This window comes from Mucor mucedo (assembly GCF_025094135.1).
Source record: "Mucor mucedo strain NRRL 3635 chromosome Unknown EV154scaffold_322, whole genome shotgun sequence".
Lineage (NCBI taxonomy): Eukaryota > Fungi > Mucoromycota > Mucoromycetes > Mucorales > Mucoraceae > Mucor > Mucor mucedo.
Window position 1 is genome coordinate 1 of NW_026252606.1, and position 18,148 is coordinate 18,148.

The 18,148-nt window shown below is 35.9% G+C and overlaps 4 protein-coding genes across 4 annotated transcripts; 1 reads left to right on the forward strand and 3 right to left on the reverse strand.

The window, feature by feature from the left end:
- Window positions 1-4,477: 4,477 nt before the first annotated feature.
- Window positions 4,478-5,348, reverse strand: EV154DRAFT_488956 (uncharacterized protein; the record flags this gene model as incomplete). Its single annotated transcript, XM_051599216.1, has 4 exons — window positions 4,478-4,558; window positions 4,720-4,753; window positions 4,797-5,039; window positions 5,296-5,348. The coding sequence occupies 4 exons, from the start codon at window positions 5,346-5,348 to the stop codon at window positions 4,478-4,480; spliced, it is 411 nt and encodes a 136-aa protein (XP_051449988.1).
- A 7,664-nt stretch (window positions 5,349-13,012) lies between these two features.
- EV154DRAFT_488958 (uncharacterized protein) lies at window positions 13,013-14,060 on the reverse strand (the record flags this gene model as incomplete). Its single annotated transcript, XM_051599217.1, has 6 exons — window positions 13,013-13,171; window positions 13,194-13,291; window positions 13,346-13,460; window positions 13,482-13,861; window positions 13,914-13,984; window positions 14,029-14,060. 6 exons carry the CDS (start codon window positions 14,058-14,060, stop codon window positions 13,013-13,015), a joined length of 855 nt encoding a protein of 284 aa, XP_051449989.1.
- Window positions 14,061-14,758: 698 nt separating this feature from the next.
- EV154DRAFT_488959 (uncharacterized protein) lies at window positions 14,759-16,432 on the forward strand (the record flags this gene model as incomplete). The annotated part of the gene is made up of 4 exons (XM_051599218.1): window positions 14,759-14,821; window positions 15,401-15,737; window positions 15,905-15,919; window positions 16,368-16,432. The coding sequence occupies 4 exons, from the start codon at window positions 14,759-14,761 to the stop codon at window positions 16,430-16,432; spliced, it is 480 nt and encodes a 159-aa protein (XP_051449990.1).
- A 500-nt stretch (window positions 16,433-16,932) lies between these two features.
- EV154DRAFT_488960 (uncharacterized protein) lies at window positions 16,933-17,849 on the reverse strand (the record flags this gene model as incomplete). The annotated part of the gene is made up of 2 exons (XM_051599219.1): window positions 16,933-17,087; window positions 17,543-17,849. The coding sequence occupies 2 exons, from the start codon at window positions 17,847-17,849 to the stop codon at window positions 16,933-16,935; spliced, it is 462 nt and encodes a 153-aa protein (XP_051449991.1).
- Between the last annotated feature and the right edge of the window lie 299 nt (window positions 17,850-18,148).

The following is an 18,148-nucleotide window of genomic DNA, read 5'->3' on the forward strand; positions in this document are numbered from 1 at the left end:
AATGGGACTCCTAAAACTTTCCTCAACATTTTATAGTCAAGATAGGAGTTCAGCAAGTGAATGAAAGAAAGTGGATACAAAGCCAACCCTATTTCGTTACTTTGTCCTTTAGTAACCAATATTGTAACGCTCAACTAGTTTGTATGAACCCTGGACATTGTTGACTGAATACTGTACAAGTAGCATCACTGTTGCCTCATTCTTACAATTATGTCAATAAAGATCGTTCATCATAACCCATTTAAGCCCTTGCACTTGTCAAACTTTGGCTTCATGCGAATAAGCCTTCTTAATAACGAATAAAAGCATAAAAAAATAATTCCCTTGCTTTGACCAACTCCACCGACTCGAGTTCTATATAAAAGTTGAGTGTCACTGACCGACTCTGACTAAAGATGGGTAATTAAATATTCCGAAATATTTTTCTTATTAAATCTTTAGCAAAAAAATGTGGGTGAATCGCCTCAGTCTCAGGAATACACTGGTAGGGAAGATTACGCTTAAAAGTAGCTGTGTCAAAAGTGCAAAAAAGTGAAGCCAGCCGGGGTTGAACCCCTAAACCCCGCTTTTAAAGACCGACGCTCTCCCCCCTAAGCTATAATTCTGGCGGAGTTTCGCGTTGGTAGTGTAACACAACATACGCCTATAACTAATAATACACGTGACTTTCACGTGACATACCTTGCTTTTCTATATACAGGAATAGAATGCTTTATCAAGCTAAACGGACGCGTTATACACGTGTTTTTGTGTCTTAAACATGCTCTGCCGTGTTATTCACTTGTTTTGAATGTGTACCAACGTGCTATACTCGTGCACCGCCGTGTTATTCTCGTGTATGCATGTGGTGTAGAAATGTCAAGTTGCATTGTATTTTTCAAAGAAACATTTCCTACATTGTTCCAACTTAGGCCTTCGACCTTATTCTTTTCGGCTAGAGCTCATTTTTTGACATTTCCATTTTAAATTAACTGAGAATACTTAACAGACTAAGGCAAACAGACTTTTGAAGGTAAGGTTGTTATAAAGTGCCCCCAAAAAGTATATTTTACGATATTCTAATTTTACCATTCATTTCACCAAGTATTCATCTTATTTCTTTCGGCTAGAGTCCAATTCGTAAGCTTTCATTCTGAAATTAACTGGGGACACGCTCTTAGTGTCTGTTAATCGATGCGTAAAGTGTGCAAATCTTGAAACTGTGACAGAAAATAGTATTGGAGTTTATTGTCCATGTACAAGTCATTTTAGCGTGTTTTCACTTTGTTTCTTTCCGCTAGAGACCAGTTCTTGAGCTTTCATTCAGAAATTAACTGGATACACGTTCGTAGTGTTTCTTAATCCTTGTGTAAAAATGTGGAAGGTTCAAGCTGCCACAGAAAAAAGTCTTTGACTTTATTGTTCATTTTCAAGTCATATCACAGTGTATTTACTTTATTTCTTTTGGCTTAAATAAGAATACACGGATAAACATCTTTTCAAGTAAAATGAATAAACAACTGAATCGTAAGTCCAGATTGGATCTACTATTAGTTTAGACACAGTAAAAATACAAGTAGGACATCATTTGACTCTTGAAAACAAGTTATTTTTACTTTGATAACTTTATAGCCTAGTTTTGATATCAACCATACGACTGGTGCATCAGAAAACTATCTCACGATGGTAGAGACTACTCTAATGCAAATACGGAACATATAAGAGGCACCGATTCAACAAATACGAAGCACCGACTTAACAAACATGCATACAAGAGCAAATTAAGCATTTAGTAAAGGATTATCTTGTATTGAATTTAAATTACTGTCTCTTAGACGAAATGACTTGAAAAGAGCCTAGTCAAAAAGGGCTTCCATAATTACGTCTTGTCCCAGTATCACTGCATGCCATTCAGATGTAACTTCTTTATAATGTTAATACTGCTTCAAGTGAATTTAAGACCCCTCTTCTAGTGTACTCAGCGCTAAGTAGATATATTTTTATGGTAAGCTTTTGTTTGTTTCATACAAGAGATGGTGATATGCAAGGTCAATTAGAGAACATCTAAAGCACTAGTAATACTGTTAGTGACTTATATACTAATGACAGGTGCATCTTCAACAAATAACATTATTGTTTGAACTCACTACGCCCCTTTTATATTAAACAGATACAAATAACATGGGCTTGTTATAATACACTTTCAAAATGCGTCTCCCTTGCTTCATAAATGTCAAGTAGAGGCCAGAAATAATACTACGTCTTAGCCATCAATCTTTAAATCTGTTATAACTAATGACTTATTACATCTGATCACTGCTTATTTTTGAGCCAAATACAGTAACTATAAAAACCTTTTTCCTTTAATGTAGCCGAACTATCCCTCTTCTTTCTTTACCTTCATCAGATATATTATTTAATAACCGTCTCTCCTTTTTACTTCTTTCTCTCTCTCTTTTATAATAAATAGAATAATTATCCTCTCTTTCTTTGTCCTTGTAAGTATTCTTCCATCTGTCTTGTTTGCCTATCCCCTCCTGACAGCTACTATCACTGTCTGACTCAATGTTTTTCATGGCTCCATTTGCCATTGTTCTGGTCACATCATAATCAGTTGAGGTCACATGATATTCACGTGAGATCACATGATATTCACGTGGCTCATATAATATAGTAACCAGCTAGGTGTAACTGATTGACATCTTGCACATTTTGGGGACATTGAAAGGAGTATACCAGCAACAGGAATAATAACAGCCATGACTAGGCTCTCTTATGTAGGCTGTTAGGAGGTTGTACATTACGATCTGGATGACATACAGTAGTGTGTGTCTACTAGCAGGAGTTTAGGCAACATGTCAATTTAATATTTTTCTGTTCATGGTAAAATTATGGCATGGTATTACATCGTCTGGATTTCAATTTTCTCCGTCTGTAAGTCCCACGGTGGTAGGACATCGCCCGGAATCGAATTATCTCGATGTATAGGTCACACAGTGGTAGCACAGAGTCGGGAATTGAATTTTTATGGCCATTAGGTCATAAAATGGTACTACGTGAGCGGGAATTGAATTTTTATGGCCATTAGGTCATAAAATGGTACTACGTGAGCGGGAATTGAATTTTTAAGCCCAAATGGTCCTAAAATGGTACTACATGAGCGGTAATTAAATATTCAGGATCCGGAATTCAATTTCTTGACCTTTGGGTGATTGACTTTTGGATGTCTGACTTTTTGGGTTATGAAATGAAATGGTACCTGATTGTTGGGAGAAATCTTGCATGCGTAGGCTTATTCATCTTGAAAACTGGCTTTCTACAACCGAACCTTGGTAACAGGGTGCTGTCTGCACTATGCATGCTTCAGATTGAGCAAATAGCAGTCAGGATTTTGTGCAGCTGAATTAATATTGAGCAAATAGCAGTCAGGATTTTGTGTTCTAGCTCAGATTGAGCTCCGTCCTGTGTCACATACCCTGGAACCCTTCAACCCCAACCCCCAATTTTCGCCTAATACCCTTATTTGACTTATATTCCCTTACTTCTCTTATCCCCCTTTACTCCTTCTGACTCCCCTTGTCGTAGGCAACAGCGTTGTCGTAGGCAACAGCGTTGTCGTAGGCAACAGCGTTGTCGTATGCTTCAAGATTTGTCTGGTATTGATATGTCTGTTCATGGTGATATGGGTGGTCATAGTAATATGGGTGGTCATAGTTATCTTTATTCGCCATAGTGATCATTATTCGTCATGGTTATCAACTATTGTTATAGTGATCGATGATATCCGTAGCTATAGTTTAATGGCATGGTATTTATACTGTCATGGGTATCTAGTTGTCTTGGTGACTTCTTAGTTATATAGTATCCTTGTGTATCCTGTTGTCATAGATCTTTTGCTGCCATAGATATCCCCGTTGTCTTGGTTACGTTCTTATCTTTGTTCTAATGTTGTCTAGGTTGATGTGTTGTCATGGCTATCATTTTCTTTTAATTTTTGTATTGTTTCCTCTTCCTTGTTGTCTTAGTTACTTTCTTGTCTGTGTATTCTTATTTCCTAATTATCAATTGTAATCTCGTTGTCTTGGTGATAATGGGGTTGTCTTGGTGATCATGGGGTTGTCTTGGTGAGGATAGTTGTCTAGGAGAGAATAGTTGTCTATGTCTGGATGGTTGTCTAGGGGATGATCGTGGTCTTATTGAATAATCATAGTCATAGTGTCCAATATCGGTCGTAATGATTAATCATAGTCATGGTTATTAATCTTAGTCATGGTTATTAATCATAGTCATGGTGTTCAGTCATAGTCATGGTGATAACTGATCTTCATAGTGTTGTATTTATCGTAATGATCTAATTGTAGCAGTTATTCTTTTTGTTGGCATAGTAATCTAGTTAACATATTCATCCTTTTATTATAGGTATTTAGTTGTCATAGGTTTCTAGTTGACTTGGTTATGCATTCATCATAGTTAACTAGTTGACATAGTTATGTGGTTGTTATAGATATCTGGTAGGCATGGTTATCTTTGTATTCATAGTGATCTGTGTTGTCATATTGATATCATTAGTCATAGTTATCTAGTTGTGATACATATTGAGTTGTTATAGTTATCTAGTTGTTATATTTGTCTCCTAGTCATAATTATCTGGTAGTCATAGTTAGCTGGTTGTCTAGGAGATCTTGTTGTCTTAGATATCATGATGTCCTGGATATGTTGTGACCTTATATATCATGTTACCTTACATATGCAGTTGTCATAGATATCTTCTTTTCTAGACTATCGTGTTGTCATATATATCTTGTTTTGCTACGTACCTGATTGTCCTAGTTAACTGGTTGTCTTTGTAACTGGTTGTCATAAATAACTTGGTACCGTGGTAATCTAGTTGTCTTAGATACATGGTTGTCTTGCATATCTTGTCCTCCTGCATTCCTGTTGTCTTGGCGATGTCCTTGTCTTTCATATTTAGTTGTTTTAGATAACTTGTCGTCTTAGCTATTTGGTTGCCTCCGTAATATGTTGTCATAGTGATTTTGTTGTCATAAAGATTTGTTTGTCTAAGTTATTATTTTGTGTGACTTACAGGTATTCTGAGGTATATTGTCATTTTAGAAATCTTGTCGTCTTAGATATCCTATTCTCTTAGAAATGTTGTTATCATAGTTATTTAGTTTCCATACTTGTTTGGTTGTTCAAGATACTTTTTGTCATGGAAACACTATTGTCTTGTTGTCTTAAGTCTCATGTTATCTTGGAGATCTTGTTGTCTTTTAATTGATGTTCTTGTCATAGATATCTTGTTGTTCTATTTACCTCATTGTCGTAGATATCCATTGTCGTAGATATCCATTGTCGTAGATATCCATTGTCGTAGATATCCATTGTCGTAGGTATCTTGTGTCTTAGATATAATATTTGCTTAGATACGTCGTTGCCTTGGATATCTGGCTGTCTAATTTATGTGGTTGTCTTATATTTCTCGTTGTCGTGCGTATCATGTTGTCTGAGCGATTTCGTTGCCTTAGCCACATTGTTGCCTTGGATATTTCGTTACCTTAGTAACATTGACGTCTTGGATATACTGTTATCCGTATGTCTTGCTGTCATAGATATCATATTATCTTCGTCATATGGTTGTCCAAGATATCTAGTCGCCTTAGATATCTTGTTGTCTTAGTTACTTGGTACATTGAATTGTCTGTCGTCTTGGCAATTACCTTTTTCCTGAATACTAGGTTCTCTTGTCACCTTAATCGAGCTGCATACGTTATTGTATTTGCTTCTTGACGCTTTTAGATTTTATGTTCGCTCTCAATATTCTGCTGGTAATTTATTTTTTGGTCCTTGTCCATTGTCATTCCAAGTAACTTATATGTCTTTTTCTCTATAATCCATAAGTATGTATGATATGTAGCATGACAGTTCTCCTTAATTGTGACCTGTACAATCTTTTAGGCTTGATAAAATTTTATGACTTCATAATTTGTACGAACTTGTTTGATAATAAGTCCTATCTGGCCTTTTGTTTACATATTGTAGACGATTCTGAATATATCTGCACTGCTCCCATGACGTTATAAATTCATTCAGACTTTTAATATATTTTTTTTTGTATATATTTATGTAAAACATTTATTTTTGTTTGCCTTTCTTTCTGCCAGTGCGCAATGTTTAGACGGTTGGTTCTTAACAGTTATGAAGATTAATAGTATGTGATGGGAGAGCGGTTTATCGATGTCCCGTCATATGAACGTGACTAAGAAACTATTATTTTATGATATTATCTTTTTTTTCTTGATTTCAATAAAGTGTTTAGTCCCACAATGCGTCAATTGGTGTTTTTCTTACATTGCGTGTTGTTTATATACTCTCCATCGTAATCTAAATCCATTTGGCTTCTCCTTCTTTTCCGGATGTGGTCGTAACAAACTAATTTTAGTTCATTTTCGTCTCTTTAATCATTCTGTCTATTCTTTGAGAATATTGATGGAATAACAATAAATCCCACATAAAAAGACGCTTGGAAATACCAGACGTTCTTCGGCATGTCTCATTTCATTTATACGTGCGATAAAAACCTTATCTCGTTCTCAGTAATTACTCCATATAGACTTTATGACGATTATATGATGATTGTAAACTCGTTGTACTTGGTATAATGTTTCTCTGGAGTACGCTGAAATTATTTCAAAAACCGTTGATGAACAAGATCCTTTGATAGAATATGTATCTTCCACTAATTGTTACATTGGCTTCGGACGTTTGGCACTTTTTTAATGTTGTTTAATCCTTACTATATTTTCTAGGACATTGCCCCATCATGTGCTACAAGGATTAAACAGATCCTTAATTCTGTGGTCACATATCTTTTCTTATATTTCGCACGAGAATATACGACCTTATAGTTTTTACTTGATTATTTTGTCCTTTACTTGATTATTTTGTTGATGGACTTTTTTTGTTGCTTAAACAGCTTGGGGTGACGTGTTTTGGCGTAGTTAGATTATTACGATGTTTTCATAAGCTTTTTAAGTTCTTTTCAACTTCTAAGAAAGACTTTTCTGTCTTTCCATAAAATATTTTCCTTCTGGCAATCTCTTTCTGATTGATACCACACTTTAGTTTCCCGTCTTCACACTCTTGCAAGAAGTGTATAACATGTTGTTTTAATTACTGCTGTTGTTGTGGTCATATAAAAATGTGCTAAAACAATATTTTGTGATATTTTTATTTTCTACTTATTCATGGAGGCATTTAGTTCAATACGGATTCAATTCATTATCTACAGATTCTGCTCGCGGTAAACGTAGTGTTTAATGAAATCTTAAACTACTTCAATCTGCCTTCGATTCTGAGTTTTGTGCAAACGCTCATTACGTACCTGTTGTTTGATTTTTTTTGACATGTCGGTACTTTTTTCTCAGTCATCGATCAATCCTTCTTTTACTTGGTACAAACAGGGGCGAGACACTGCAAAAAAAATTTTGTCATTATCAACCCACTAAGACATTCTTCAAATAAACTGTCAGATATTTTATGTTTCCTGTCCATCGTTACTGCAACTATTGTAAGCTGATCCGAAGATCTTTGTGTTTGGTTAAAATATGCACGGAAATTGTTAAAAAGAGTCATGTTGTTATTCATGCTTTGGGAGTTATTACTTTCTTACGCGTGGTCATTCCATAAATACACTCTAAGTAGATGTTTTGCGTATAAATAATCGCCTTGTCCTTTTGATGATTACTTATTACGGCTAATATTGTACGTGACTTCAATTTACTTAGAAATAAATTCGTAATAAATCGCTACATTTTAGCCATTTATAAATACTAGTTGACATACAAACAGACTCTTGTCCTTTCTACGCTTTTTTTAATTGAATTTACGCTCAAGCATTATTATTCTAAACCTAAGAGCATCCCCAACGGTGTGTGAAAAAATCATTTTATTCCAAAATAGCACAAAGATTTAGAATAATTTAACCCCAACAGTCAATTGGATAATAGAATATTTTAAAAATTTTATCACAAATATTCTAAATTTCCAATTGAATCAATAAATTTAGAAAATTTCTTCTTTTATTCTAGTCCCTTAATTTTTTTGACATGAGCGATAATTTCGAAACAGTAACAATCCCTGAGCTTCCCAAAAAGGCAGGACGTGGAGCAAATTGGTCAAGAGCCGAAGACCAACAGTTGTGCCTTTCGTTTGTCGCCATTGCTACCGATGGTGTCATTGGTAAAGGTCAGACATGCAAAAGTTTTTGGGATCGCATTAAGACCGACTACAATGCCAAAATCGGTGACAATGCTGTCGAAGAACGTACCAGTGCTGCCGTAACCAGCCGTTGGAACACCATCAATCCCAGCGTGCAAAAGTTCACCGGCTGCTACGAAACTCTTTTGAGAAGTGTGCAGCAAAGTGGATCAAGTCCTCAGGATTTGGTAAGATGGCTATAGCTTAATTCTAGCAGAACTAAATTGTTATTTTACATAATAGGTCCATAAGGCGTATGCTCTATACAAAACGTCGACCAAAAACGGTGCTCCTTTTGTTTTGGAACACTGTTGGCAAATCTTATCCGCTGAGCCAAAGTGGGCCATGTACAACATGCCTAAGCCTGTTGTAACTAAGAGAAAAAACAATGGCAGTCTTGAAGTCATTGAAGACACTGAGACGGGTTCTTCTTCTGGGGATGTAACACGCCCAATGGGGTGTAAAAAGCTGAAGGCACTCCAGCAGCGTGAGCGCCAAAACGAGGTAGGTGAAAGCATCGCCGCCCGTTTGAAGGATCTTCTGGAGTTGAACCAGAAGAAGTTACTTCAGAACAAGTTGGCTGTTCAAGTAACCAACAAGAAGATGAGGTTCGACAAGAGAGTTCGAGATGAAAGAATCATGTCGATGGATCTTTCGGTCATGACTGACCCTCGTAAGCGTGCGTACTTCGAGAAAAAACAGGAGAAAATCCTTTCTCAACCATCTGACGAATCGTCTGATGAAGAAGTAGAAGATGTGGTAGAAGATGTAGTAGAAGAAGTAGAAGAATTAGAAGACGGATTAGAAGACTGATTGGAAGAAGACAAATAGAAACTTTTAAAAAATAAAAAAATAAAATTGAAACAAAGTACTACATATTGCCCTGTCTTTGCCAGTGATGCTCGATCAAGTCTTTTTTCAACTGATTATGTGTATCACTATCTTTTAAAGCAACCAAACGGCTCACCAAAGCAGCAAAGGCTTCGGGATCATTCATATCAGGGTAAGCTTGTCCATGAAAAGAATGCATGTGGTAGTCTGTTCCAAGATCCTGACCACGTTCGTTTTCTACAATCTTATTATGTAATATGATACATGTTTGCATAATGGCCTTGAGATCGATAAAGTCCCAAAGTCTAGCAGGCCATTTAATAATAGCAAAACGTGCTTGCAGTACACCAAATGCACGTTCTACGTCCTTTCGCACACTTTCTTGTGCCTTAGCAAAACACTATTAAAGTCCAAGTAAATTAGTTTTTTATAAATTATCTTTGTTACTCTTGGTACCTTCTCTTTTTGCGACGTAGGCACTGCAATTGTCTTCACCAAAGTCGACCAAGTTGGATAAATACCATCTGCGAGAAAGTACCCCTTATCGTATCTATTGCCATTGACGAAGAACTCGACTTCAGGAGCAACACCATGTATCAAGGGGTCAAATACATGGGAACGATTGATGACATTGATATCGTTCAATGATCCCGGAAGACCAAAAAAGCAATGCCAGATCCAAAGGTCTTGGGAAGCAACAGCTTCGAGAATCAATGTTGGCATTTTTTCTTTACCGGTATACATGCCATGCCAGGTAGTTGGGCAATTTTTCCACGTCCAGTGCATACAATCAATTGACCCCAACATACCCGGAAATCCTCTCTCTTCATTGATTGCCAAAAGATTCTTGACATCCTCGCTGTTTGGGGCTCTCAAATATTCGTCCCCATAAATTGCCACAATCGCATGGCAAAAGTGCTTCAATGACTCCATGGCTGTGGAATCAGCAAGTCTGATGTACTCATCAACGGAATCCGATGATACACCGTAAGCTAATTGACGCATAGCTGCGGTCACTTTCTGGATCGTTGAAAGTCCAGGCTTTCCAGCAGCATCCGGTTTTTGGGTGAAGTATTCATCCTTTAATCGAACTGCTTCGACAATTTCCAGAAACAGATCACGCTTCATTCTAAAACGACGACGAAACTGTTGGTCTGTATAAACAGGGTCATCGGAAAAGTAGTCGTTGAAAAGACGTTCATGCCCGGCAGCACGGTTTCTATTAACATAGCGGCGACCAGGAACGGATCCACCTCTCTTGGGTGTATCTTCGGTAAGTTGTATAAGATACTGAAGAGCTTCTTGGATAAGTTGATCTTCAATATCATTGTTGTCAATTATGTCAAAGTTATTACTCATTTTTGTAACAAAAAAATTTAAAAAAGAACAGAAAAGAAAATAAAATCAGGAACGGGATTATAAATTTAGCTACAACCGTTGGGGTCGATCTGTTCTATTTTATTTTAACAGATGGAAAACAGTCCTATCTTACATTTGGAATTCAAAAACCGTTGGGGATGCTCTAACAAATTTTTTCCTATCTCCTTAGAAGGTTCTTTCAATTTTTGAGAAATATTGCTCTTTTTTTGTTCATGTGTCCTTTTTTTTATTTATTTTATAATGTATTTGGTTCATTAACAAGTCAGTTTACGTTCTGCCTATCTCGTATGTATTTGACAGAGTCTTTGGAAAGGGACAGAAGTTTTTAAATGTGCCAAAAGTTGCTGCTTTGTTAAAAAATTTCCATCAACTACTGACTATTCGTGTTTTTAGTAAATTCATTGCTCACTTTGTGTCATTGCTGATTCATTTCTATATTTTAATTAAAGCTGCCCTACCAAGTACTACCACCGTCACAGATATTCCGTTATCACTTCATATCGTTAATCAAATATTTGTACCCGATTTTTAATTATTAATATAACAATTTTAGACTTACTTCAAAAACAATGACTGTTTGGTGTTCATATTTTGTTTCAACACGAGCTTGTCAATTATGAAACTGTTACAAGTACTACTTGTTTAAGCATATGGTATAATTATTAGGTATTCTGTAACATCGACATTTTTGCTATTTTCTCTGGTTTTCTGATCAATAATTGTTTTCTGTCCTTAATGTTTGGTAGATAGATACTCTATTTAAAGCTAGCACTACTATAAAGATGCTTATTACTGTGTCCGTCAAACGTTTAGCGTAGTTGACCAAAGTATTTTTGGGCTTCTATGTCTGACTGTGTCGTGTCTCACCTCCCTTATGGTAGAGACTTTTTTAACAATGTAATTAGACAGCCCAGGCTATTGGCATTTTATTAAAACTATTCCTACCTCTTTAAAAATGTTTTTCGACTTCTGAAAACTATTTTTTCCCTTTAAGTAAATTATACTTTTATTAATGTATCTTTTGGCTGGTGACGATTAATTGGAGTTTTGTTCTCATACTTGTTCCATGAACCTACAGTGTTCTCCTAAAGCTGTCTAAACTGGGTCAGTCCGTTAGAAGTGTCCGAGAAAGTATTATTTGGTTATATTGTCGAGTTTTTTATGTATTTAAAAAATTGTGAAGGTACATACGGTGTCAATTCCGTTGATGTTTACCCCATGTGAAGTGGAGACATTTCTTTTATCATGCTAAAACTATTCCAATTATTTATCAGTACTGGTTGTTGGCAAAAAATTATCAACCATGCCAATTGGTGATATGTTTAATAAATTTCTCCGTACTCGCTAGTATTTAAGCACGTTTTCCCATTTTCCATCCAAAAAAATATGGAAGTAGCAAGTTAATTTCAAGTGACTCCTACCTATAATATATTCTATACACTGCATCACTTGATTCTTGGAAATGTATAACATGAACGTATTAGTCATGTGGTCAAAACTGATTATGTCATTTTTGTACTAGTTTTAGCTATATTTTAGTAAAAATGTTAAATTTCATTCGGTGGACAACTCTGTTTTTGGAAGCAAGTATTATTCTGTCTGTCCTGATGGCCTTTCAGCTCTTGACATTCGCCAATTGTATATTAATGAGAAATCAAAACAAGCAAACTATTTTACGCAATTTGATAAATATCCCCAAAATAGGGTTATCCACTCAAATATTCCGGTAACAAGCTGATATTTCGCTCCTAATACAGGGAGATAGAATCTCATCCATCGCGCCAATGTTTACCATGCGGCTAATTTAACGCTCATGAACTAGAACTTGTTTGTTAAATTCTATAATATTATATAGAAAAAACCGTCGATGCTCTCAAAAATTAGTGTCTATTATCTTTTGAACCGGATTCTTACATATGGTAACCGTATATCTAAAAGATGAGTCTAACATTAGACTCTATTCATCTAACTTCAGACTCATAAAAACTATGAAACCGAATAAACAAGTTTGCTCTAGAAATATAACACTAGAAAGCCTCGAAGGCATTCATTATAACTTTATGTAGTTCCGACTTTCATTCAGGGTGCTATGTGTGTCAAGGCTTGGCCTTCAGAGGGAAGAATAGTGTAGTGCGCGTAATGTAGGGTACTAAAAGATAAATAAGTCAATGGGATCATCGTTCTTTGGAACAAGAATAGAACCATTAAAACGAGCTCGTTGTTTTAAGTAGAATATCGTTCTTGCATGTATCGTTCCCACATTTGTCTGGTGTTGCTATACATGAAAGAAGAATCTCGTACTGGTTCCTTCTCATAGGACCTGGCACTCTCATGGACCGACGCACCGCCTTAGTCTTTCACACTACATTACTACCATTATCTTGTCAATTACCTTGCAAAGAGCCGTGGCTCTTGTTAATGATAAGAGAGGATGAAAAAAAAAGTCTTTCGTATTGATATTTTATTGTGTCACAATTAGGATCAATGAAACACTACGACCTTGAATTAAAGCCAAGTAGCAAAAATGAACTTCTTTATTATTTCGAATATGATTGGAACGAATTTAGCCGCTGTCTTTATAATATACGTAATTTAATTCTCCAGTTTTGTCTAAGAAAGAGGAGTGAAGCTGAAGATCTTGTAATTCCTTTGTTAAGGCTTTATCCTGCTTAATCACACTAATGAATTTTTGGGAATTTTTCCCAGCTCCATCGCTCAAAGGCTGCAACGGAGTTAAGAATTACAATGGCAAGAGCGCCGTACTTAAAGTCCTTAAGTAAGACATTGAGTCTTTTACCGGCAGCTTTTAAAAGTCTGGTCTGGTATTTACTGGATTGACCGTCTATTGAAAGAAGTTTAAATCTTTAAAGTATGCAATAGGCCATGAATGTTTTACCTTTGATTGCTTGCTTGTGCTTCTTATGTAATCCTTTGCCTTGTAATTTGGATTCTTCCAAGAAACCGAAAAAGTGATAGAATCCGACGTATTGGATGCACTTTCCCAACACATCCTATGTTTGACCGGCATTAACGTAAAAGAAGATGCCTTTCAGAAACTTGTCTATATCTTCTTGCTCGGTAGTTGCTGTCATAGTAGGTATTTTTAATAGTCTGATTGCCTTGAGTCGCAGTTGAGAGCTTAAAATCGACATATTTTGTCGAATTGCGGTAGTTGGCGTGATAATAGCATCGGCCTCCTTTGAGGAGGTGGTAGGCACCTCTACTAGTGCAACCACACTGGTTCTATCGGATTCTGGAGTGTCATCTGGACACGACGCCTCGTCATCAACGTATGGGTTTGTGGCGTACGATTTTTTTTTGCTAGAAGAGCTACCCTCTTGGTTTTCTTTTGCCATTCTTTTTCTTGGCACAGCCATTGGTCTCTCCTCAATTGGCGAGGCCGTAGATTGTTCTGATTATGTACATCTTAATATATACATTTTTAAGATAAAAAAAGAGCTCACCTTCTTCGGATGGCAATTGAATGTTTGACATTCTCAAACCTTGACTAATAAGATGGCATCGTTTTCTGGATCTAACAAAAATAATTGGTTATCTGTTACAAGATGATTGGTTTACCTTGTACTTACATTCACTTTTGATACTAACATGCACGTTATTTAATTCGGTTATTTATGATTTTTTTGTGTTTGTTGTGGAACAATAAAGTGAGTGAGAGATAAAAAAATTTGACGTCCATCACCACCTTTCAATATGCATTTTGGATTCAATCGCGTACCTGTCGGAAAGCGACTTTTTGTATGTAGGTGCAAAATTCGAATTATTCTGTTTTTCTTTTCGCGTTCTTCTTTTAATAGTAGCCGAGAGCTATATTAAATACTATCGCTACTTTACTATCAGAAATAGCTGTTTTATGTCTATTCTACCATCATTGTATACGCACAAAATGGTAAGAAAAAAACCGATAAGCCTTCATTGTTTTACGTTTCAAAAGACGGGTGAGATGTCTAAATTAAAAGCATTTCGTTGTCATCTTATAGCCTTAGATTGGATCGAAGTCGGGTGTTAAACAATTACTGTCTGCTCTTGTTGTTTCTTTCAAACGACGGGCTTTCCCTATGCTCCCCCGCTTTAATATTTTAGCACTAATAATGTTTGATAACTATCAGCAAAACGTTTTTATAACTAAATGTTTAAACTAATTGCTTATGTTTCAAAGATATGTTACAATCGTTCGTTTGTCAGAAATCTGTAGCAAAACGTTTTTTGGGGTATAAAATTTTAACTAAAAAAGAGCAAAACGTTTATCAGGTTCAAGTTTAGGGACAGGTTATATTAATTGTTTTCCATGAGAAATGATTCGTATCGCATTATTTGGTATATAAGACATGGTATCGAAATACTTAGTCAGGTTAATTATAATGCGTACAAAATACAACATTAGGACTAGACACCTGTAGTGATATACTTTACAAGGAGTTGTGTAACTTCAACACAGGCAATTATTATGTTGGGTAAGACTTTACAGGAGATTCCATGGCAACCAAAATAGTAAACTTCTGTCTTTTTGGACATTCCTTGCACACGTGATTAGGCGGAATAATAATCAGGAGTATGACTATATCAAGTTTATGGCAGAGTTTGCGTAAAAAAAATTGAAAATGCGTTTATTTTTCTAGCCATAAAATTTTCAGCTCAATATACAAATAGGCCTTGGACACAATAATTGACCTTCTGCAATTGCAGTTTTTGTAAAAGCTCCATATATTTTGAAATAACGAACACTACAGCCACGTTTTAGCAATTAAACATCGACCAGTCAACCGACCGGTCAAAAAAATAATTTACGAACGGTCAACCTGCCGGTCGAAAACTGAAAGACAATCGGTCAGCCCGCCGTTTGATAGTTAGAGGACTGTCATGAACCGCCTATGTTTCAGTTGCATATAATCATCCAAAATGTCTCAGACCATTATTGAAACCCAACTAGCCCATTGTTTCTGTTCCACCTGTTCCACCTGTTCCCTGTTCCCTGTCTTTTGTTAGACATGTCACTAACAAACAGCACTATCGTATCCTGTCTAACGCCTGTGTTCCAAAAAATGTATCCCCGTTGTCCCTTGTGCTTGTAAAACCATTTAACATGCGTTTCCTTGGTACCTCTGCCTTTGAACTCCCTTATAAAACATTAATAATATCAGCTCATGTTATCCTCTGTATCTATCTGCGAAATTATCTGTGTTCCTTTCCGCTACCCGAAAGATGTCCCAAACTAAATATGGCCGTTCCCAAGCAAACTTTATTTTCAAAAACAAATCGCTCGATTTGTAAAAAGGTTTGGTCCCCTCAGTATAAGTACTAGCTTATAATTTTAGTATACTGAGGATAGCAATGTGGCCCATATACAACCAGTAAATAAGACATGCTAGCTTAGTAATTAGAAATATTATTTTAAGTCATGTCACACTTGTTTTTACTTTTTTGTAATTTATAGCCCCCACCTACGAGGGTATAAATTACTAATTTGTAAATTGCCCAACCACCCATAAATTTTGGCTGGTAAAATGTTTTTTTATAGTTTAAATTACTATTTTGAGCTAAATACTTTTGTTCACAAAACGTAAAAAAAGTTTTTCTTGGGAACGGCCTATGACTAATAGTCGGTCTTTGTTAATCTGATCCCCCCAACGTTTGTTTACCCAATCTGTTAATAAAGATATATAATAGCATGTTTATTTATTCTTATTTCTGTATTCAAGATCTTATCTATTTTTCCTGCTCGTCTGAATAAACCTTTTTCTACCTTCATTCCTTTTTATATATGTATTAATGCTAATAGATATAATGTCTGTTTCTTTTGTCCTCACCCTAATAATTATTCTGTTCTGCTCTTGCCCCGATCCACTCCTCACAGGCCTACTAATTGAACAGGTTATCTTGATTAATTTTTTTTATAGATCTGTTCAATACACCATTACTAGAACCAGACTCCAAAGCAATGACAACATTAGAGCAGCATTGAACTAACCGAAAATGTGGTAGACTCAAAAATGGGTTACATGTTTAGAATAAAAATGTTTCAGTAAAGGTTATGAAAAAAAAGGGTTTTAGTTGTTATGATAGTGATGATAGCTTATATATTTCCTACGAAGCGCTGTTAACCGGATCCATAACTTAATAATAACAAAAAACAGAAAAATAAAAATGTTTGGAAAGTCTCCATATGAATCGGTATGTGATGTCATTACACAAAATACGAAAACCTTAAACGGTTACGATACTTGGAAGGGCACTGTATATACGTTTTTGAAATTCAGCGCACGTTTAAGGATGTTCTGAAATAATTTGCGACTTACCTTAGATGTGAAATTAGCTCAGATAATCCCCATACAAGTTTAGAATGCTTGAAACATTTCGGAACCGTTTCTAATTTCTTATAATGTATTTTGGTCATTAGTTTAATGTAATCAGGGAACTTTTAAGTATCGGATCTGTAGGGATAATGGACCAGAATTCTCTGAATTATCGCATAACAACGGATAACGGACCGGAGTACCTTAAAGTCAACGGATTTTCAGGGATAACGGACCGGAGTACCCTAAAGTCAACGGATTTTGAGGGATAACGGACCAGAGTACGCAAACTTATTGGATTTTGACGGATAACGGACGGGAATTCTAATATTTTTATGATTTAGACGGATAACAAACTCGAGTTACCAAAATATAGCCCCAATAAACAAGCGAAACTTAACAGAATATACTATACAACAAGGAACGACATACAATTTTATTTTCAAGGCGTAGTCTACAATTGTAGACAAATAACTGTAGGGTGGACTTCGGAAACTCTGGCTCGTTATTTGTCTGCATCCGGTACTTTAGAGTATGCTAATTAAAGTTACCGAATGATCACAATCAAGTACGCGAATCTGGTATGAGACGGACTCGGGGATTATGGCGAGGAGTAGCAACAATTGGTTACAACACTCGAATAAAGTAAATCAACAATGATGAAATACATAATTTTATTAACCAAAGAATGTGTAAATATAAAAGATAAAATAAAAAAAAGCTACTGGAGTCTTAAATCAAACTACAGGTCTGCAAAATTATCTTCCCATTGATGTTACCCGCAACATCTATCTTCGAAAGTATTTGGTTTAAAACAACAGGTTTTTGTTGGATATTTTGATAGATCCAGCTAACCGCAGGAAGACTTAATCCACGCATAAGAACCGGCAACAGATGTTTCATCAACATCTCCAATTGTTCTTCAAAACTTCGGTGGTATCTGGAGTATGCTTTGGCCGTCATTACTTCTAAAGCCAAAATACCAGCCATTCCCAACAACTGAAAGACACGAAACACACGCTCACCACGCGTTCTACAATCCATAAAACCTACTGGATCAGCATCATTAAGCACTGTGATCTCCATGGACTCCCATTCATCGAATCCCTTGAATACATGGTATTCCGTAAACAGCAAGTAGTGATACAGACAGATAATAGAGAGGAATGGGCAATTTTTTCCAATTTACACATTCGGAGTATGAATATTACGTCATATGTGTAAATACACGCTATTTCCACACTACCGTTTTTGTAAACGCACTTTATGAGAGATTACATCACAATTTCTTTCTTTATTTGCCTTTTTCTCTTTTTAAACACTTTTTAACATAAAATGTCTCAAATCCTTTACTTATATGCTACCATACGTACTTACGAGGACTA